Source organism: Bombina bombina, chromosome 7 (genome assembly GCF_027579735.1).
Source record: "Bombina bombina isolate aBomBom1 chromosome 7, aBomBom1.pri, whole genome shotgun sequence".
NCBI classification, from domain to species: domain Eukaryota; kingdom Metazoa; phylum Chordata; class Amphibia; order Anura; family Bombinatoridae; genus Bombina; species Bombina bombina.
Genome location: NC_069505.1, coordinates 515,473,836 through 515,497,728, shown reverse-complemented (window position 1 = coordinate 515,497,728; position 23,893 = coordinate 515,473,836). Strand labels below are relative to the sequence as shown.

Here is a 23,893-nt window from a genome sequence, read left to right as displayed (position 1 = left end):
TTATTTATATTCTGTTATTTTTTTGTAATGGTAGCTTTTTTTATTTTTTGTAATTTTACTGTTTATTTTTTATTGTAATGGTAGTTTTATTTTATTTTTGTTAATGTTAAGATGTATTATTTTTAGTAATATTAGGTTGATGTTTTTTGATAATGTAGGTTTTCTATTTTTTTTTATTTTTTAAGTAATGTTAGGTATTTTTTTAGTTTAAGCTTAGGTTTTAATTGTGTTTCACAGGTAAGTTTTATTTATTTTAAGGTAGTTAGTTTATTTTAACTTTAATTTAGGTGTATTTTAATTTTGGTAAAGTTAGGGGGTGCTAGGTTTAGGGGTTAATAGTTTAATGTAGATAGTTGCAATTTGGGGGGATGGCAGTTTAAAGGTTAATAGGTTTATTTAGTTTTTTCGATGTGGGTGATGGCGGTTTAGGGGTTAATAGGTTTATTTAGTACTTGTGATGCGGGGGGTGGCGGTTTTACGGGTTAATATGTTTATTTAGTATTTGTATTTCGGGGGATGGCGGTTTAGGAGTTAAAAGGTTTATTTAGTATTTGTGTTCCGGGGGGATGGTGGTTTAGGGGTTAATATGTTTATTACAGTGGCGGCGATGTCCGGAGCGGCAGATTAGGGGTTAATAATTTTATTATAGCGGGAGGGCCTCAGTTTAGGGGTTAATAGGTAGTTTATGGGTGTTAGTGTATTTTGTAACACTTTAGTTATGAGTTTTATGCTACAGCTTTGTAGCGTAAAACTCATAACTACGGATCTTGTAGTTATAGGCTGTACCGCTCACTTTTTGGCCGGACAGGCAAACTCGTAATACCAGCGCTGTGGAAGTCCCATTGAAAAATGGCTTTTTGAAAGGTGCAGTAGTTATGTTGCGTGACGGCCAAAAAAGTATGCGGTACAGCTATACTTACAAGACTCGTAATACCGGCGGTAGGAAAAAAGCAGCGCTAGACTCATAACGCAAAACTCGTAATCTAGCCGTAAATTAACTAACCTTTGGGTCTCAAAAAAATTACTAAAAAAATGAACCCCTAAAAAAATCCACAGAGAGCAAAAAAGTGCTGCTGTGCTACTGCCAGTGATTTATGGTGATCACTGGAGAGCTAGGGGTTATTGGCTCTGAAAAGGGCCTTTGGGTCTCACAATTTTTTACAAAAATTAATTAAAACTAGCTAAATGGCTCTGAAAAGAGCCTTTGGGTCTCACAAAAAAATTAACCCCTAAAAAAATGTAGAGAGAGCAAAAAAGTGCTGATGTGCTACTGCTAGTGATACAGTGCGTCACTAAAAAATGGTTTAGTTTTATTTTGATTAGTTAAATAAATCATTTAGTTTCGGCAAATTAGTTTAATTAAATTTTTTATTTTTTTTATTTGTTTCGGCAAATTAGTTAAGTTAATCGTTTTTTCGGATCCGTTTGTTTTTTGGATCCATTCTTTATTCATATGCATTATTCAATTCTGAAGTTTAGAATAGAATAATGCATATAAATAAAGAATGGATAAAAACGAAAGGATCCGAAAAAATGATTTAATTTAACATAGCTAATTTGATTGCCGAAACAAAGTTATCTAAAACCGGCGTCACCCACATCGCCAGCACTAAATAAAGCTATTAACCACTAAACCGCCGTCCCCCCCACACTGCCAACACTACCTAAACCTATTAACCCCTAAACTGCACCCCCCACATTGTCGACACTAACTAAATCACTAATAAAGTTATTAACCCCTAAACCGCTGTTCCCCATCATCGCCGACACTAACTAAACCTATTAACCCCTAAACCACCCCCCCCCCCACATTGCCAACACTACCTATACCTATTAACTCCTAAACTACACACCCCCATCGCCAACACTAACTAAACCTATTAACCCCTAAACCACCGTTCCCAAACATCGGCAACACTAACTAAACCTATTAACCCTTAAACCGCCGTTCTCAAACATTGCCAACACTAACAAAACCTATTAACCCCTAAACCGCCGACCCCCACATCGCAACAACCTAAATTAAAATATATTAACCCCTAACCCTAACAACCCCTAACTTTAACATAATTAAAATTGACCTAATTAAAAGTTACAATTATTAACTCACTACCTATTTGAAAATAAATAGAAACTTACCTGTGAACTAAAAATAAAACCTCTCACCTAGATTTTTGCGTTAGAGGCTGTGCAGCGCTAACGAGCAGTTTTCTCTCACCGCTCACTTGCATGCAGCGCTGGTATTACGAGTTTTCAGAAACCCGTCGTTAAAAGACAAGAAGTGAGCGTTGAGCAAAATTTTGCTCATTACCGCACTCCAATACCAGCGCTGCTTAAAGGGACATGCCACCCATATTTTTTCTTTTATGATTTAGAAAGTGAATGCAATTTTAAACATCTTTCTAATTTACTTATATTATCTAATTTGTTTTATTTTCTTGATATTCTTTGATGAAAAGCATATCTAGATATGCTCACTAGCTGCTGATTGGTTGCTGCACATAGAAGCCTCGTGTGATTGGCTCACCATGTGCATTGCTTTTTCTTCAACTAAGGATATTTAAAAAATGAAGCAAAATAAATAATGGAAGTAAATTGTAATGTTGTTTAAATTTTGATTCTCTATCTGAATCATGAAAGAAAGATTTTGGGTTTAGTGGCCCTTTAAGTCAGTGGTGAGCTGGTGTAACGTGCTCGTGCACGATTTCCCCATAGGAATCAATGGGGAGAGCCGGCTGAAAAAAAGTCCAACACCTGCCAAAAAGCAGCGTAAAGCTCAGTAACGCAGCCCCATTGATTCCTATTTGGAAATAAAATTTATGTCTACACCTAACACCCTAACATGAACCCCGAGTCTAAACACCCCTAATCTTACACTTTTTAACCCCTAATCTGCCGCCCCCGACATCGCCAACACCTATTAATATATACTTATTAACCCCTAATCTGCCGCTCCGGACACTGCCGCCACCTACATTATACTTATGAACCCCTAATCTGCTGCCTCTAACATCGCCGCCACCTACATTATATTTATTGACCCCTAATCTGCTGCCCCAATGTTGCCGCCACCTACCTACACTTATTAACCCCTAATCTGCTGCCCCCAACGTCACCGCCAGTATATTAAAGTAATTAACCCCTAAACCTAAATCTAATCCTAAACCTAACACCCACTAACTTAAATATAATTTAAATAAATCTAAATAAATATTCCTATCATTACCTAAATTATTCCTATTTAAAACTAAATACTTACCTTTAAAATAAACCCTAAGCTATCTACAATATAACTAATAGTAAAATTGTAGCTATCTTAGGGTTTATTTTTATTTTACAGGCAAGTTTGTATTTATTTTAACTAGGTAGAATAGTTATTAAATAGTTATTAACTATTTAATAACTACCTAGCTAAAATAAATACAAATTTACCTGTAAAATAAAACCTAACCTAAGTTATACTAACACCTAACACTACACTATAATTAAATAACGGCTAGATTTAGAGTTGGGCGGTAGCCGTTAAAACCAGCGTTAGAGGCTCCTAACGCTGGTTTTTACCGCCCTCTGGTATTTGGAGTCAGTCAGGAAAGGGTCTAACGCTCACTTTCCAGCCGCGACTTTTCCATACCGCAGATCCCCCTACGCCATTTGCGTATCCTATCTTTTCAATGGGATCTTTCTAACGCCGGTATTTAGAGTCTTGGCTGAAGTGAGCGTTAGAAATCTAACGACAAAACTCCAGCCGCAGAAAAAAGTCAGTAGTTAAGAGCTTTCTGGGCTAATGCCGGTTTATAAAGCTCTTAACTACTGTGCTCTAAAGTACACTAACACCCATAAACTACCTATGTACCCCTAAACCGAGGTCCCCCCACATCGCTGCCACTCTATTAAAAATTTTTAACCCCTAATCTGCCACTCTGTACACCGCCGCCACTTACATTATCCCTATGTACCCCTAATCTGCTGCCCCTAATACTGCCAACCCCTACATAATATTTATTAACCCCTAATCTGCCGCCCCCGCTATCGCTGACACCTGCATATTATTATTAACCCCTAATCTGCCGCTCCGTACACCGCCGCCACTTACGTTATCCCTATGTACCCCTAATCTGCTGCCCCTAATACCGCCGACCCCTACATAATATTTATTAACCCCTAATCTGCCGCCCCTGCTATCCCTGACACCTGCATATTATTATTAACCCCTAATCTGCCGCTCCGTACACCGCCGCCACTTACGTTATCCCTATGTACCCCTAATCTGCTGCCCCTAATACCGCCGACCCCTACATAATATTTATTAACCCCTAATCTGCCGCCCCCACTATCGCTGACACCTGCATATTATTATTAACCCCTAATCTGCCGCTCCGTACACCGCCGCCAATTACATTATCCCTATGTACCCCTAATCTGCTGCCCCTAATACCGCCGACCCCTACATAATATTTATTAACCCCTAATCTGCCGCCCCCGCTATTGCTGACACCTGCATATTATTATTAACCCCTAATCTGCTGCTCCGTACACCGCCGCCACTTACGTTATCCCTATGTACCCCAATCTGCTGCCCCTAATACCGCCGACCCCTACATAATATTTATTAACCCCTAATCTGCCGCCCCCGCTATCGCTGACACCTGCATATTATTATTAACCCCTAATCTGCCGCTCCGTACACCGCCGCCACTTACATTATACCTATGTACCCCTAATCTGCTGCCCATAACACCGCCGACCCCTATATTATATTTATTAACCCCTAATCTGCCCCCCACTACGTCGCCGCCAGCTACCTACAATAATTAACCCCTAATCTGCCGACCGGATCTCACCGCTACTCTAATAAATGGATTAACCCCTAAAGCTAAGTCTAAGCCTAACACTAACACCCCCCTAAATTAAATATAATTTAAATCTAACAAAATAAATTAACTCTTATTATATAAATTATTCCTATTTAAAGCTAAATACTTACCTGTAAAATAAACCCTAATATAGCTACAATATAAATAATAATTATATTGTAGCTATTTTAGGATTAATATTTATTTTACAGGCAACTTTGTAATTATTTTAACCAGGTACAATAGCTATTAAATAGTTAATAACTATTTAATAGCTAAAATAGTTAAAATAATTACAAAATTACCTGTAAAATAAATCCTAACCTAAATTACAATTAAACTTAACACTACACTATCAATAAATAAATTAAATAACCTACCTACAATTATCTACAATTAAACCTAACACTACACTATCAATAAATTAATTAAATACAATACCTACAAATAACTACAATTAAATAAACTAACTAAAGTACAAAAAATAAAAAGAACTAAGTTACAAAAAATAAAAAAATATTTACAAACATTAGAAAAATATTACAACAATTTTAAACTAATTACACCTACTCTAAGCCCCCTAATAAAATAACAAAGCCCCCCAAAATAAAAAAAATGCCCTACCCTATTCTAAATTAAAAAAAGTTCAAAGCTCTTTTACCTTACCAGCCCTGAAAAGGGCCATTTGCGGGGCATGCCCCAAATAATTCAGCTCTTTTGCCTGTAAAAAAAAACATATAATACCCCCCCAACATTACAACCCACCACCCACATACCCCTAATCTAACCCAAACCCCCTTAAATAAACCTAACACTAAGCCCCTGAAGATCTTCCTACCTTATCTTCACCATGCCAGGTTCACCGATCCGTCCTCCGAAGTCTTGATCCAAGCCTCCGAAGTCTTGATCCAAGCCCAAGCGGGGGCTGGCGATCCATAATCCGGCTGAAGTCTTCTATCAAGCCGTGGCTGAAGAGGTCCAGAAGAGGCTCCAAAGTCTTCATCCTATCCGGGAAGAAGAGGAGATCCGGACCGGCAACCATCTTGATCCAAGCGGCATCTTCTATCTAAATCCGATGACGAGCGGCTCCATCTTGAAGACCTTTAGCGCGGATCCATCTTCTTCTTCCGACGTCCAACTGAAGAATGAAGGTTCCTTTAAGGGACGTCATCCAAGATGGCGTCCCTCGAATTCCGATTGGCTGATAGGATTCTATCAGCCAATCGGAATTAAGGTAGGAAAATTCTGATTGGCTGATGGAATCAGCCAATCATATTCAAGTTCAATCTGATTGGATCAGCCAATCAGATTGAGCTCGCATTCTATTGGCTGTTCCGATCAGCCAATATAATGCAAGCTCAATCTGATTGGCTGATCCAATCAGCCAATCGGATTGAACTTGAATCTGATTGGCTGATTCCATCAGCCAATCAGAATTTGCCTACCTTCATTCCGATTGGCTGATAGAATCCTATCAGCCAATCAGAATTCGAGGGACGCCATCTTGGATGACGTCCCTTAAAGGAACCGTCATTCGTCGGGAAGTCTTCGGTGAAGATGGATGTTCCGCGTCGGCGGGATGAACATGGATCCGGAAGAAAGAAGATTGAAGATGCCGCTTGATAGAAGACTTCAGTCGGATCATGGACCTCTTCAGCTCCCGCTTGGATGAAGACTTCAGTCGGATCAAGGACATCTTCAGCCCCCTGCTTGGGCTTGGATCAAGACATCGGAGGAGCTCTTCTGGATCGATCGGTGAACCCGGCGTGGTGAAGATAAGGTAGGATGATCTTCAGGGGCTTAGTGTTAGGTTTATTTAAGGGGGGTTTGGGTTAGATTAGGGGTATGTGGGTGGTGGGTTGTAATGTTGGGGGGGTTGTATTTTTCTTTTACAGGCAAAAGAGCTGAATTCTTTGGGGCATGCCCCACAAAAGGTCCTTTTAAGGGCTGGTAAGGTAAAAGAGCTTTAAACTTTTTTAATTTAGAATAGGGTAGGGCATTTTTTTATTTTGGGGGGCTTTGTTATTTTATTAGGGGGCTTAGAGTAGGTGTAATTAGTTTAAAATTGTTGTAATATTTTTCTAATGTTTGTAAATATTTTTTTATTTTTTGTAACTTAGTTCTTTTTTATTTTTTGTACTTTAGTTGGTTTATTTAAATGTATTTATTTGTAGGTATTGTATTTAATTAATTTATTGATAGTGGTGATAGGTTTAATTGTAACTTAGGTTAGGATTTATTTTACGGGTAATTTTGTAATTATTTTAACTAGGTAACTATTAAATAGTTATTAACTATTTATTAGCTATTGTACCTGGTTAAAATAATTACAAAGTTACCTGTAAAATAAATATAAATCCTAAAATAGCTACAATATAATTATAATTTATATTGTAGCTATATTAGGGTTTATTTTACAGGTAAGTATTTAGCTTTAAATAGGAATAATTTATTTAATAATAGTTAATTTATTTTGTTAGATTTAAATTATATTTAAGTTAGGGGGGTGTTAGGGTTAGGTTTAGAATTAGCTTTAGGGGTTAAAATATTTATTATAGTAGCGGTGAGCTCCGGTCGGCAGATTAGGGGTTAATGCTTGAAGTTAGGTGTCGGCGATGTTAGGGAGGGCAGATTAGGGGTTAATACTATTTATTATAGGGTTATTGAGGCGGGAGTGAGGCGGATTAGGGGTTAATAACTTTATTATAATAGCGGCGCGGTCCGGTCGGCAGGTTAGGGGTTAATAAGTGTAGGCAGGTGGAGGCGACGTTGAGGGGGGCAGATTAGGGGTTAATAAATATAATATAGGGGTCGGCGGTGTTAGGGGCAGCAGATTAGGGGTACATAGCTATAATGTAGCTTGCGGTGGTGTATGGAGCGGCAGATTAGGGGTTAATAATAATATGCAGGGGTCAGCGATAGCAGGGGCGGCAGATTAGGGGTTAATAAGTGTAAGGTTAGGGGTGTTAAGACTCTGGGTTCATGTTAGGGTGTTAGGTGCAGACTTAGGAAGTGTTTCCGCATAGGAAACAATGGGGCTGCGTTACGAGCTGAACGCTGCTTTTTTGCAGGTGTTAGGTTTTTTCAGCTCAAACGGCCCCATTGTTTTCTATGGGGGAATCGTGCACGAGCACGTTTTTGAAGCTGGCCGCATCCGTAAGCACCGCTGGTATCGAGAGTTGCAGTGGCGTTAAATATGCTATACGCTCCCTTTTTTGGAGCCTAACGCAGCCCTTCTGTGAACTCTAAATACCAGCTGTATTTAAAAGGTGCGGGGGAAAAAAAGCACGTGTAGCTAACGCACCCCTTTGGCCGCAGAAGTCTAAATCTAGCCGTTAATTAAATAAATTAAATACAATTACCTACATTAAATTAAATTAGCTAAAGTACAAAAAAAACACTAAATTACAGAAAATAATAAACAAATTACAGATATTTAAACTAATTACACCTAAGCTAATAGCCCTATTAAAATAAAAAAGCCCCTAGTCTAAACTAAACTACCAATAGCCCTTAAAAGGGACTTTTGCAGGGCATTGTCCCAAAGTAATCAGCTCTTTTACCTGTAAAAAAAATACAAACAACCCCCCCAACAGTAAAACCCACCACCCACACAACCAACCCCCCAAATAAAATACTATCTAAAAAAACTAAGCTCCCCATTGCCCTGAAAAGGGCATTTGGATGGGCATTGCCCTTAAAATGGCAGTTATCTCTTTTGCCACCCAAACCCTAATCTAAAAAAATAAAACCCACCCAATACACCCTTAAAAAAACTTAACACTAACCCCCTGAAGATCGACTTACCGGGAGACGTCTTCATTCAAGACGGCGAAGTGGTCCTCCAGACGGCAGAAGTCTTCATCTAAGCCCAGCGAAGTGGTCCTCCAGATGGGCAGAAGTTTTCATCCAAGCCGGGCAGAAGTGGTCCTCCAGACGGGCAGAAGTCTTCATCCAGAATTCTGTTAGCCAATCGGAATTAAGGTAGAAAAGTTCAATCCTATTGGCTGATACAATCGGCCAATAGGATTGAGCTCGCATTCTATTGGCTGTTACAATCAGCCAATAGAATGCAAGCTCAATCCTATTGGCTGATTGCATCAGCCAATAGGATTTTTTCTTCCTTAATTCCGATTGGCTGATAGAACGAGTACGATCGGGTTGATTGACACCCCCCTGCTTGTGGAATTCTATCAGCCAATCAGAATTAAGGTAGAAAAAATCCTATTGGCTGATGCAATCAGCCAATAGGATTGAATTGGCATTCTATTGGAACAGCCAATTGGAACTTCAATCCTATTGGCTGATTGCATCAGCCAATAGGATTTTTTTCTACCTTAATTCCGATTGGCTGATAGAACGAGTACGATTGGGTTGATTGACATCCCCCTGCTGGTGGCCGATTGGCTGTGATTCTGCAGTGGGTGGCATTGCACCAGCAGCTCACAAGAGCTGATGGTGCAATGCTGAATACGGAGAGCGTATTGCTCTCCGCATTCAGCGATGTCTGTCGGATCTGATCAGGTCCGACAGACATTTGATAAATATGCCTCACAGAATGGATGTAACATTGGGGTATGGAGTAAAACAAACAAGAGCAAAATATGGGACAAAGAGTCATTCCCTTCCTTGCAGGATGGCACAGTGGCACATGAAAAAGGAAACTATGGCACATAGATTCTGCTTCGCCCCTGGAAAGTAACACATTGACACAGGAAGAAGAGAAGATATGGGATATTGAGTTTACCCCTATCCTACAAAGTGACACAGTGACAAAAGAAGAAGGAATCTATGGGTCATGGAATTTATCCCTCGTCTGTGAGTTAATGGTAACAAATATAGGAGAGCTTTGACAAAGAAAGGAGGGAGCGATTGGATGTTGCACCACCTCTGATGTGCCCCAGTTACACAAAAGAGAGGTGTGGGATATATAATTTTTTACTGTCATAATCCTTTGTTGATAAGCATAGCACATTCTCATCTCTCTCTAAAAATAAAACATCTTAAAAAACATTAATTCATTTTCTTGCTCATACCATGGCCTCCAGAACTTATTTTATCAAGAAGAGGCATATGTCCACGTGCAGCAAACTCCTCTCCACGTTCATTGAGTGCTTCTTTTACTGCGTCACAGCTGCAAAGCACCACAACTGGCTCTGTGCCCATGTAAATGGTGTATACTGGGCCATATTTCTTGCCGAACTGCAGACAAAATATGAAGTTAAAATGTAATTTCTGTTTGTTACCAAATACTTTAATAATTAATATTCTCATTATCCTTGGGTTAGGTAAATCATATATCTTTTTCATGGTTTTTTTTTTAAGAAACATTTGTGGCTAGCTATCCGGAAATTAGGAGGTTGAGGTGGACTGTGGCTCTTTTGTGGGCAGGGCAACACAGAGAGAGGCTGGGAAATTGGTGTATAGTGGGCAGAATTAAAGGCATAGCTGCTTGGTCAATGAGTGTGACATGGAAGTCAGTGGATGGAACTTAGTGAAATCCTGCAAATTGGGACATACGGCTGTCTCACCGGGACAGTGGGACAGAGTTTTAAAACTGGGACTGTCCCACACAAATCAGAACAGTTGTGAGGTCTGCACATGCATTAAAGGAACAGTCTGCACTAAAATTGTTATTGTTTAAAAAGATAGATAATGCCTTTACTACCCATTCCCCAGCTTTGAAAAACCAACATTGTTAGATATACTTTAAAACATTTAAACCTCTACAGGCAAGATTACATATGCGACGATGCCGGTTTTTACACGGCTTTGGTATCACATATACAGCGCTGCATATAAATGTGGCGCGTATATTTCACATGTTGCCTGCAATTTTTACTCCCATAAGCAAACATAGAACAGAGTCGCAAATCGGTATCACATATTCAGCGCAAGGACTTATGCGGCAACAATGGAGAAATTTTACTCCATTTTCACATTGCCACACATAGGCAGGCACAGCAAGACTTGCGCTGAGTATGTGAGCACTGTAACTCCCTGAAAATAGTAACTAACACCTAACACATGCGCAATATCTATCTACCTCCTGAAAATAACTAACACCTAGCGCATGCGCAATATCTATCTACTTGTCAACCATCATCCCCCCACCACAATAACTAATAAACTATATTAAACTTAATCCCTATGAAAATAAAAAAGCCCCCCAAAAATAAAAACACCTCCTTATCTAATGCTAAACTACCAATAGCCCTTTTGTAGGGCATTGCCCTAAGTTTAACAGCTCTTTTACCTTAACAAATTCTAAATCCACCCTCTAACAGTAAAAACCCCCCACCCACCAAACCCCCAAAATCAACTAACACTAAAAAATCCTAAACTACCCATTGCCCCTAAAGGGGCATTTGTATGGGCATTGCCCTTAAAAGGGCATTCAGCTCTTTTACTGCCCTTAAAAGGGCATTTAGCTCTTTTTCAAAGGCCCATTTAAACTCTAATCTAAAAAATAAATACATTTTTTTTTTAAAAAAAAAGCCTAAGTCTAACCCCCAGAGCTAAATGCCCTTTTTCACGGTTCCTGAAGTCCGGCGCTGAAGTTTTTTTCCAAGCGGCAATATCTTCTATCTTCTTCCAGGAACAAGCCAGCGTGGAGCAGAGGGCGGAACTGAAGACCGGCGACGGCGGAACTGAAGGCCGGCGACCACAGAGCCATGGATAGTGGAGATCCTCTTCATACGATCACTGCCGCACACTGAGGATTGAATTCAAGGTATTCGTTTACATATGGGGTATCTTGAATTCCTATTGGCTGATTTAAGTCTTCAAATTCAAATCAGCCAATAGGATGAGAGCTACTGAAATTTGAATTATTTTTATAGGGATTAGGTTAAATATTAGATTTTTGATAATTTGGTTTATTATTTTATACCAGTCCTAAAGCCCGTTCACACGGGCCGTGTGGTTTATTTTTATTTTTATATTCTCTCTCTCCCCTATCTCTCTCTCTCCCCTCTTTCTCCCCCCTGTCTCTCTCTCTCTCTCTCTCTCTCTCTCCCCCCTGTCTCTCTGTCTTTCTCACTCTCTCCCCCCTGTCTTTCTCACTCTCTCCCCCTGTCTCTCTCACTCTCTCTCCCCTGTCTCTCTCACTCTCTCTCCCCTGTCTCTCTCACTCTCTCTCCCCTGTCTCTCTCACTCTCTCTCCCCTGTCTCTCTCACTCTCTCTCCCCTGTCTCTCTCACTCTCTCTCCCCTGTCTCTCTCACTCTCTCTCCCCTGTCTCTCTCACTCTCTCCCCTGTCTCTCTCTCTCTCCCCTGTCTCTCTCTCTGCCCCCTGTCTCTCTCTCTCCCCTGTCTCTCTCTCCCCTGTCTCTCTCTCCCCTGTCTCTCTCTCTCCCCTGTCTCTCTTTCCTCTCTCCCCTGTCTCTCTCTCCCCCCCCCTGTCTCTCTCTCTCTCCCCTGCCTCTCTCTCTCTCCCCCTTGTCTCTCTCTCTCCCCCCTGTCTCTCTCTCTCTCTCCCCTGTCTCTATCTCTCTCTCCCCTGTCTCTCTCTCTCCCCTGTCTCTCTCTCTCTCCCCCTGTCTCTCTCTCTCTCTCTCTCTCTCTCTCTCTCCCCCTGTCTCTCTCTCTCTCTCTCTCCTGTCTCTATCTCCCCTGTCTCTCTCTCTCCCCTGTCTCTCTCTCTCTCCCCTCTGTCTCTCTCTCTCCCCTGTCTCTCTCTCTCTCCCCCTGTCTCTCTCTCCCCTGTCTCTCTCTCTCTCCCCTGTCTCTCTCTCTCTCTCCCCTGTCTCTCTCTCTCTCCCCTGTCTCTCTCTCTCTCCCCTGTCTCTCTCTCTCCCCTGTCTCTCTCTCTCTCCCCTGTCTCTCTCTCTCCCCTGTCTCTCTCTCTCCCATGTCTCTCTCTCCCCTCTCTCTCTCTCTCTCTCTCCCCCTGTCTCTCTCTCTCTCTCTCCCCCCTGTCTCTCTCTCTCTCTCTCCCCCCTGTCTCTCTCTCTCTCTCCCCCTGTCTCTCTCTCTCTCCCCCCCTGTCTCTCTCTCTCTCCCCCCTGTCTCTCTCTCTCTCTCTCTCCCCCCTGTCTCTCTCTCTCTCCCCCCCTGTCTCTCTCTCTCCCCCCCCTGTCTCTCTCTCTCTCTCTCCCCCCCTGTCTCTCTCTCTCCCCCCTGTCTCTCTCTCTCTCTCCCCCCTGTCTCTCTCTTGCTCTCTCTCTCCCCTGTCTCTCTCTCCCCCCTGTCTCTCTCTCTCCCCCTGTCTCTCTCTCTCTCCCCTGTCTCTCTCTCTTTCCTGTCTCTTTCTCCCCTGTCTCTCTCTCCCCTGTCTCTCTCTCTCCCCTGTCTCTCTCTCCCCTGTCTCTCTCTCTCCCCTGTCTCTCTCTCTCCCCTGTCTCTCTCTCTCTCCCCTGTCTCTCTCTCTCTCCCCTGTCTCTCTCTCTCTCCCCCTGTCTCTCTCTCTCTCCCCTGTCTCTCTCTCTCTCTCCCCGTCTCTCTCTCTCTCTCCCCTGTCTCTCTCTCTCTCCCCTGTCTCTCTCTCCCCTGTCTCTCTCTCTCTCTCCCCTGTCTCTCTCTCTCCAGAAATCTGCGTAAGTACAAATTTCTGGAGTCGCCAGTGACTTACGGCACTTTAGAAACTGCCGAACCCCGCCGCCACCTACATTAGAAACTCCCAGACCCCGCCGCCACCTACATTAAACTACCCCCTAATGTGAGCTCCTACCCCGCCGCCAGCTACATTAACTACCCCCTAATGTGAGCTCCTACCCCGCCGCCAGCTATATTAAAATTATTAACCCCTAATCTAATCCCACTACCCCGCCGCCAGCTATATTAAATTAATTAACCCCTAATCTAATCCCCCTACCCCGCCGCCAGCTATATTAAATTAATTAACCCCTAATCCAATCCCCCTACCCCCGCCGCCAGCTATATTAAATTAATTAACCCCTAATCTAATCCCCCCTACCCCCGCCGCCACCTATATTAAATTAATTAACCCCTAATCTAATCCCCCTACCCCGCCGCCAGCTATATTAAATTAATTAACCCCTAATCTAATCCCCCTACACTGCCGCCAGCTATATTAAATACATTAACCCCTAATCTAATCCCTCTAAAGTAATCACCTCTATTACCAGCCCTTAAAAGGGCCTTTTGCGTGACATTCCCCCAAAGTAACAGCTCTATTGCCAGCCCTTAAAAGGGCTTTTTGCAGGGCATTCCCCAAAGAAATCAGCTCTTTTACCAGCCCTTAAAAGGGCTTTTTGCGGGCATTGTCACAAAGTAATCAGCTCTTTTGCATCTAATCTAAATCCCCCTACACCGCTGCCACCTATAATAAATGTATTACCCCCTAATCTAATCCCCCTACACCGCCGCCACCTATATTAAATAGATTAACCCCTAATCTAATCCCCCTACACCGCCGCCAGCTATATTAACTATATTAACCCTAATTATATTAGGGTTAATATAGTTAATATAGTTATTATATTATATATTAACTATATTAACCCTAATTATATTAGGGTTAATATAGTTAATATCGTTATTATATTATATATATATATATATATATATATTAAGTATAATAACCCTATCTAACTCTAAAATCCCTAACTAAATTCTTATTAAAATAAATCTAATTAATATTAATATTATTAATTAAAATATTCCTATTTAAATCTAAATACTTACCTATAAAATAAAGCCTAAGATAGCTACAATGTAATTAATAATTACATTATAGCTATTTTAGGGTTTATATTTATTTTACAGGTAACTTGGTATTTGTTTTAACTAGGTACAATAGCTATTAAATCGTTAATAACTATTTAATAGCTACCTAGTTAAAATAATTACCAGTTTACCTGTAAAATAAATCCTAACCTAAGTTACAAATACACCTACACTATCAATAAATTAAATAAACTACAAATATCTAAACTAAAATACAATGAAATAATCTAAACTAAATTACAAAAACAAACAAACACTAAATTACAAAAAATAAAAAAAGATTACAAGAATTTTAAGCTAATTACACCTATTCTAAGCCCCCTAATAAAATAACAAAGCACCCCAAAATAAAAAAATTTCCCCTACCCTAATCTAAATTAAAAATGTTAACAGCTCTATTATCTATTACCTACCGTCGAATTCCGATTGGCTGATAGAATCCTATCAGCCAATCGGAATTAAGGTAGGAAAAATCTGATTGGCTGATTCAATCAGCCAATCAGATTCAAGTTCAATCCGATTGGCTGATTGGAACAGCCAATCGGATTGAACTTGAATCTGATTGGCTGATTCAATCAGCCAATCAGATTTTTCCTACCTTAATTCCGATTGGCTGATAGAATCCTATCAGCCAATCGGAATTCGACGGACGCCATCTTGGATGACGTCATTTAAAGGAACCTCATTCGTCGGGAATTTGTCGTGCCGGATGGATGTTCCGCGTCAGAGGAGCGAAGAAAGAAGATTGAAGATGCCGCTTGATTGAAGATATAGCCCGGATGGAAGACTTCTGCTCTGCCGCTTGATTGAAGACATCGCCCCGGATAGAAGACTTCTTCTTTGCCGCTTGATTGAAGACATAGCCCGGATTGGATGAAGAGTTCGGCCCGGCTGGGTGAAGACAAGGTAGGGAGATCTTCAGGGGGGTAGTGTTTAGGTTTATTTAAGGGGGGTTTGGGTTAGAGTAGGGGTATGTGGGGGGTGGGTTGTAATGTTGGGGGTGGTATTGTGGGGGTTTTTACAGGCAAAAGAGCTGATTTTTTTTTGGGGCATGCCCCGCAAAAAGCCCTTTTAAGGGCTGGTAAGGTAATAGAGCTGTTAACTTTTTTAATTTAGATTAGGGTAGGGAATTTTTTTTTATTTTTGGGGGGCTTTGTTATTTTATTAGGGGGCTTAGAATAGGTGTAATTAGCATAAAAGTCTTGTAATCTTTTTTTATTTTTTGTAATTTATTGTTTGTTTGTTTTTTGTAATTTAGTTTAGTTTATTTAATTGTATTTTAGTTTAGATATTTGTAGTTTATTTAATTTATTGATAGTGTAGGTGTATTTGTAACTTAGGTTAGGATTTATTTTACAGGTAAATTGGTAATTATTTTAACTAGGTAGCTATTAAATAGTTATAAACTATTTAATAGCTATTGTACCTAGTTAAAATAAATACCAAGTTACCTGTAAAATAAATATAAACCCTAAAAATTATTAATTACATTGTAGCTATCTTAGGGTTTATTTTATAGGTAAGTATTTAGATTTAAATAGGAATATTTTAATTAATAATATTAATATTAATTAGATTTATTTTAATAAGAATTTAGTTAGGGATGTTAGAGTTAGATAGGGTTATTATACTTAATATATATATATAATATAATAATGATATTAACTATATTAACCCTAATATAATTAGGGTTAATATAGTTAATATATATAATATAATAACTATATTAACTATATTAACCCTAATATAATTAGGGTTAATATAGTTAATATATATAATATAATAACGATATTAACTATATTAACCCTAATATAATTAGGGTTAATATAGTTAATATATATATATATATATATATATATATATATATATAATATAATATAATAACTATATTAACTCTATTAACCCTAATATAATTAGGGTTAATATAGTTAATATAGCTGGCGGCGGTGTAGGGGGGTCAGATTAGGGGTTAATGTATTTAATATAGCTGGCGGTGGTGTAGGGGGATTAGATTAGGGGGTAATACATTTATTATAGGTGGCGGCGGTATAGGGGGATTTAGATTATAGGCAAAAGAGCTGATTTCTTTGTGACAATGCTCCGCCAAAAGCCCTTTTAAGGGCTGGTAAAAGAGCTGATTTCTTTGGGGCATGCCCCGCAAAAAGCCCTTTTAAGGGCTGGCAATAGAGCTGTTTACTTTGGGGTAATGCCACGCAAAAAGCCCTTTTCAGGGCTATTTGTAGGGTTAGACTTAGGTTTAGTGGTAGGGATAGTTTAGTATTTTAGGGGTTAATTAATTTAATATAGGTGGTGGCGGTGTAGGGGGATTAGATTAGGGGTTAATTAATTTAATATAGGTGGCGGCGGTGTAGGGGGATTAGATTAGGGGTTAATTAATTTAATATAGGTGGCGGCGGTGTAGGGGGATTAGATTAGGGGTTAATTAATTTAATATAGCTGGCGGCGGGGTAGGGGGATTAGATTAGGGGGTTAATCATTTTAATATAGCTGGCGGCGGGGTAGGACCTCACATTAGGGGGTATATAATGTAGATGGCGGCGGTGTAAGTGGCTCACATTAGGGGGTATGTAATGTAGATGGCGGCGGTGTAAGGGGCTCACATTTGGGGGTATGTAATGTAGGTGGCGACGGTGTAGGGGGATCACATTAGGGGGTTATATATTTAATGTAGGTGGCGGAGGGGTCCGGGAGCGGCGGTTTAGGGGTTAATAACTTTATTAGGGATTGCGGCGGGGGATCGTGGTTGACAGATAGATAGACATTGCGCATGCGTTAGGTGTTAGGTTTTATTTTGTAGCTAGTTTAGGGAGTTACGGGGCTCCAATAGACAGCGTAAGGCTTACTACGCCTGCATTTTGTGGCAAGGTGAAAATAGAGTAAGATTTCTCCATTTTCGTCACGTAAGTCCTTACACTGTATATTGGATACCAAACGGCGCGGGTTTGGTATACCTGTCTATGGCCCAAAAAACTACGGGCGAAGGCAGAAATATACGAGCGTAACTTCTAGGTTACGCCGTATATAGGATACCAAACCCGCGCAAAATTCGGCGTCGCCGGCTTTTGCAGGCGACGCTGCATATTAGTGTTTGTTATTTTTTGTAACTTAGTTGTTAGTTTTTTGTAACTTTGTAATTTTTAATTGTAGATTTAAATTATTTGAGTAGGCTTATGTGTTTAAATATATAATATAGTTAATTTAATTTGTAGTTTAATGTAATTTTAGTATAACAGTTAGGGTATATTAATTATTAGTTAAATATAGTTTAATGTAATTTTAGTATAATAGTTAGGGTAGGTTAATTAATAGTTTAATTTAAATCTAAAGGTAAGTTTAAATGTATTATAAGATAGGGATGAGTTAATATTTAATATAAAGTTAGTGGGTTGTTAGGTTTAGGGGTTAATAGGTTAATTTAGTTTATGGCGATGTAGGGGTTGGCGGTTTAGGGGTTAATACATTTAGTTAGTTGCGGTGGGCTCCGGGAGCGGCGGAATAGGGGTTAATAACATTATGTAGGTGGCGGGGGGTCCGGGAGCGGCGGAATAGGGGTTAATAACTTTATGTAGGTGGCGGCGATGTCGGGCGGCAGATTAGGGCTTAATAAGTATAATGTAGGTGGCGGTGGTGTTGGGGCGGCATATTAGGGGTGTTTAGACTCGGGGGTTATGTTAGGGGTGTTAGGTGTAAACGTAACTTTTATTCTCTCATAGGAATCAATGGGATATTGGGCAGCAGTGAACATGAGCTTTCGCTGCTTTTAGACTCCCATTGATTCCTATGGCATCCGCCGCCTCCAGGGCGGCGGATTAAAAAGCAGGTACGCTGGGCCGGAATAGTGGCGAGTGTACCTGGTAGAAAGTTGATAACTACGAAAAGTAGTCAGATTTGAATTTGCATTCGGAACATCTGTAATGACGTAAGCATCGATCTGTGTCGGACTAAGACCGGCGTCACAGATTTCAACTTTTGCCAGTTTGTAGGCTTTGATAACTAAGGGGAATCAGGCTCTCCACAATTACGCTGCGGAATTCCAGTTTCCATTTGCAGTTGACGGCTTGATAAGTAGGCCTCATTGAGTATACAGATAGTTCTTATACGAACAGTAAAGGCAAAATTAAAGGGACGTTAAACACTTTGAGATGGTAATATATAAAATAGTACATAGTATACATATATATAAAAAGCTCTACAATATGCTTTCATTATTTATTTTGTCCCCTTTTCGAGTAATTCCATTCTTAAATTGTGAGCATTTCAGTTCTTTTTAGAAATGGAATTGCAGAACACAGTTATATTCCACACAGCCATTGGCTGAACACATTAGTGACCTATTTATAACTGTCCCTAATTGGCCACAGCAGAGAAGGTAACCTAAGTTACAACATGGTAGCTCCCATTGTTTTATAAACACTAAGGGCTCCATGTACTAAGCAGTCAGCGAGCTACCCGCAACAAATCTCGCGTCAAAATTCGCAAACTGATATGTACAAAGCCGTCAATTATGTTAAAACTCGCATCTTTAAAATTGCGAGCGTACTTATCCGCCAAACCTCGCTACCGCTCCATTTTTCACTGTAATTAGACACATTTGACCACCAACTCGCCAAAAACGAATGTACTAAAAAATCTATTTGTCCGCTCGCTACAATTTCCGCTCCCACCTCGTTATTTTTGCCTCGCCACCTTTTAGGTGGCGGGCAAGGTACAAAACAATAGGAAAGTCAATCTAGACGCCAGTCTAGACATATATAAAAGGCAGTAATATCAGCATTGTACTTACAGCATAACTGGCGTCTAATTTGTCTCTCATTTCCATGTACATAAATTGCGCCCAATTTGTCGACTGTAATTAAAGAGTAATCTATTTAAATTTGTATTGTATAGTTGTCAATCTTTATAATTATTTTTATATTAATATTTATATATTATCAGATCCAGATGAAGCCATATCCAAATTGTAAATAAATATTACAAAAATAACGCTCTGTTATCACTCTTCAAAAAATTTTGAACAATAATAAAGTTGTTTAGATAAGTTGAACTTTTATAGGAGCAAAATTCTATTCCCGCGACTACTATGATGTTCGTGACACCTTGCATGTCACGTGTTAATAATTGGCCAGACAATTCAACTGAAAGTTAAGTACATCAGCTTAGTCGCGGGCGAGCGAGGCGTCAATTTATCAACAATCCGCAACTGCTCGCGGCGGGCTAGACTTGTCTATTTATTGGGGGAATATTAGTACATAGCGACAGCGGACACCATTTCGCCCGCGGCGAGTAACGGCGAGTTTATCCGCGTCTACAATGACGGATGAATTGACTGCTTAGTACATGGAGCCCTAAAACTTTACACTTATTTTTTCAATATTTAAACAACTAAAGAAACTTTAATAAATACATCTACATGTTATTCTCCATTGAATGCATCATTCTGTCTAGCATTTATTTAGGGCTATACATATCATGGTGTAATAGTATGTGTGATAAGAAGGCAGGCACGGCTACTGCCTGTGTCGTGTATGCATATTATGGTATAGTAGTGTGTTACAGCGGAAGGCTCACACTACTGAAATGTGTGCTACGTATATGAGTCAGGGTGTAGTGTGTGTGTGAGGGGTAGACTCTGCTGCTGCTTGTGCTGTATGTGAGCTGTGTATTTATGTCATGATGTTGGAGTGTGTGTGTGTGAGGGGTAGACTCTGCTGCTGCTTGTGCTGTATGTGAGCTGTGTATTTATGTCATGATGTTGGAGTGTGTGTGTGTGAGGGGTAGACTCTGCTGCTGCTTGTGCTGTATGTGAGCTGTGTATTTATGTCATGATGTTGGAGTGTGTGTGTGTGAGGGGTAGACTCTGCTGCTGCTTGTGCTGTATGTGAGCTGTGTATTTATGTCATGATGTTGGAGTGTGTGTGTGTGAGGGGTAGACTCTGCTGCTGCTTGTGCTGTATGTGAGCTGTGTATTTATGTCATGATGTTGGAGTGTGTGTGTGTGAGGGGTAGACTCTGCTGTTGCTTGTGCTGTATGTGAGCTGTGTATTTATGTCACGATGTTGGAGTGTGTGTGAAGGGGAAGCCAGCACTGCACATGTGTTGTACTTCTGAGGTGCTAGTAGGGTTGCCACCTCAGCCATTGTTTCCTGGACACTTATGAGTTACACATGATGCAGGGTGTGCAGGGAGGAACATGAATAGTGCTGTCCAGGATCACTATGTGTTTGCAGTCTAGGGGTGCAAATTCATGTTTCCCTCTGCTCACCCTGCAGCATGTGTAACTTATAAGCGTGAAGGAAAACATGGCCGAGGTGGCAACTCTAGATGTATATGATTGTGTGTGTTTGTGACAGGGAGGCCAGCATTGCTGCTTTCTGTGCTGTGTATATTGTGTTATAGTGTAGTATTGTGTGAGGAGGATGGCACTGCTGCTTGCTGTGATGTGCCAAGGTGTGTTTGTGTGAGGGTGGGGGGCAGCAAGTAGTGTGAGTGAGAGGGAGGCTGGCACTTCTGCTGTATGTGCTGTGTATATGTGTCATGGTGTAGTAGTGTGTGTAAGAAGGAGGCTGGCACTGCTGCTGTGTATATGTGTCATGATGTAGTAGTGTGTGTAAGAAGGAGGCTGGCACTGCTGCTGTATGTGCTGTGTATATGTGTCATGATGTAGTAGTGTGTGTGTAAGAAGGAGGCTGGCACTGCTGCTGTGTATATGTGTCATGATGTAGTAGTGTGTGTAAGAAGGAGGCTGGCACTGCTGCTGTATGTGCTGTGTATATGTGTCATGATGTAGTAGTGTGTGTGTAAGAAGGAGGCTGGCACTGCTGCTGTGTATATGTGTCATGATGTAGTAGTGTGTGTAAGAAGGAGGCTGGCACTGCTGCTGTGTACATGTTGCTTGGTGTCAGGGCCGGACTGGAAATAAAAAGCAGCCTTGTAAAAATATGAAAACAGCCCTATTTTCCGTTGAGTTGGTAAAATGCACATGCCCCATTTTTCTCAAAGGGGATTACTGGGATACTCCTTACCCAATATTTTTTTCAGAATTAAATTATATTACGTTGTGTTAAATAAAAATGTCAAATTGATGTTATATAGCAATAATACAACCCAATTGCAACCATCCCTTTAAATTGTAGCTTTTCAGCCCCAGCTGCTGCAGCCAACTGCTTGGTGTACTAGTGTGTGTGGGGGGGAGGCTGGCACTGCTGCTGTCTGTGCTGTACCTGTGCTGCATATACCTATCATGGTGAAGTAATGTGTGTGAGGGAGTGGCTGGCACTGCTGCTGTCTGTGCTGTGTATATGTGTCATGCTGTAGTAGTGTGTGTGTGAGAAGGAGGCTGGCACCACTGTTGTAACTGTGCTGTGTATATATGTCAGGGTTTAGTAGTGTATGTGAGGGGGAGGCCGGCACTGCTGCTGTTTTTGCTGTGTATATGTGTCATGCTGTAGTAGTGTGTGAGAGGGAGGCTGTCACTACTGCTGCCTGTGCTGTACCTGTGCTGTGTATATGTGTTATGGTGTTATTACACCATGTGTGTGATGAGGAGGCTGGCACTGCTGCTGTTTTTGCTGTGTATATGTGTCATGGTGTAGTAGTGTGTGAGAGGGAGGCTGTCACTACTGCTGCCTGTGCTGTACCTGTGCTGTGTATATGTGTTATGGTGTTATTACACCATGTGTGTGATGAGGAGGCTGGCACTGCTGCTGTCTTTGCTGTGTATATGTGTCATGCTGTAGTAGTGTGTGTGTGTGTGTGAGAGGCAGGCTAGCACTACTGCTGTCTGTGCTGTACCTGTGCTGTGTATATGTGTCATGGTGTTACTACCATGACCACAACTGTGACCATGACCATCAAAGATCATTGTCGCTGTACTCCTCAGCTCCCTTACTCTCAAGCACATAATTGACATAGGAAGATTACCTTTACAGCAAGTATGCATATTATGTGACCCCATACTTAGGCACTATATTCCCTTACCCCACAAAATTAGACACACCATAATGTGGGGTTATAAAGGCTGCAGCCAATTTATTATTTAAAACATGTAAACAATTAAATAACATATATCACATGAAAAACCTTGGCTACAAAGTAACCCACATTAGTGCTTGCCCCGAAGAAGCTCAATAACTGTATAGTAGTGTGTTATAGCGGAAGGCTCACGCTACTGAAATGTTTGCTGTGTATATGAGTCAGGGTGTAGTAGTGTGTGTGTGTGAGGGGTAGAGGTAGACACTGCTGCTGCTTGTGCTGTATTTTAGCTATGTATTTATGTCATGATGTTGGAGTGTGTGTGAAGGGGAAGCCAGCACTGAACATGTGTTGTATTTCTGAGGTGCTAGGTGTAGTAAGGTGTAGGTGTAGTATTGTGTGTGTTTGTGATAGGGAGGCCCGCATTGCTGCTTTCTGTGCTGTGTATATTGTGTTTTAGTGTTGTGTGAGAAGTAGAATGGCACTGCTGATTGCAGTGCTGTATCTGTACTGTGTTTATGGGCCAAGGTGTAGTAGTGTGTGTGTGTGTGGGGGGGGGCAGCAAGTATCACTGGATTATTAACTTATATGTGGGCTATATAGGGAGTAGGTGTAGTATGTAGTATTGTGTGTGTTTGTGACAGGGAGGCCAGCATTGCTGCATTCTGTGCTGTGTATATTGTGTTATATAGTGTAGTATTGTGTGAGGAGGAGGCTGGCACTACTGCTGTATGTGCTGTACCTATGCTATGTATATGTGTCATGGTGTAGTAGTGTGTCTGAGAAGGAGGCTGGCACCGCTGCTGTAAGTGTGTTGTGTACTGCATATGTGTCATGGTGTAGTAGTGTGTCTGAGAAGGAGGCTCGCACTGCTGCTATAAGTGTGCTGTGTATATGTGTCATGGTGTAGTAGTGTGTGGAGAAGCAGGCTGGCACTGCTGCTGTTTATATGTGTTATGGTGTACTAGTGTATGTGAGGGGGAGGCTGGCCCTGCTTCTAGGTACATGTGCTATGGTGTACTAGTGTGTGTGAGGGGGAGGCTGGCACTGCTGCTGTCTGTGCTTTGTATATCATATTTGTCATGGTGTAGTAGTGTGTGTGAGGGGTAGGCTGGCACTGCTGCTGTCTGTGCTGTGTATAGGTGTCATGGTGTACAAGTGTATGTGAGGGGGAGGCTGGCACTGCTGCTGTATGTGCTGTACCTGTGCTATGTATATGTGTCATGGTGTAGTAGTGTGTCTGAGAAGGAGGCTGGCACCGCTGCTGTAAGTGTGTTGTGTACTGCATATGTGTCATGGTATAGTAGTGTGTCTGAGAAGGAGGCTGGCACTGCTGCTTTAAGTGTGCTGTGTATATG

The 23,893-nt window shown here is 41.0% G+C and overlaps 1 protein-coding gene across 1 annotated transcript in view; it reads right to left on the bottom strand.

The window, feature by feature from the left end:
* Window positions 1-23,893, bottom strand: part of LOC128666935 (cytochrome P450 2G1) — a 136,657-nt gene that overhangs the window by 72,724 nt on the left and 40,040 nt on the right. The window contains exon 2 of the mRNA XM_053721756.1: window positions 9,890-10,055. Within this exon, the coding sequence (XP_053577731.1) occupies window positions 9,890-10,055 (166 nt within the window). The remainder of the gene's footprint in view (window positions 1-9,889; window positions 10,056-23,893) is intronic.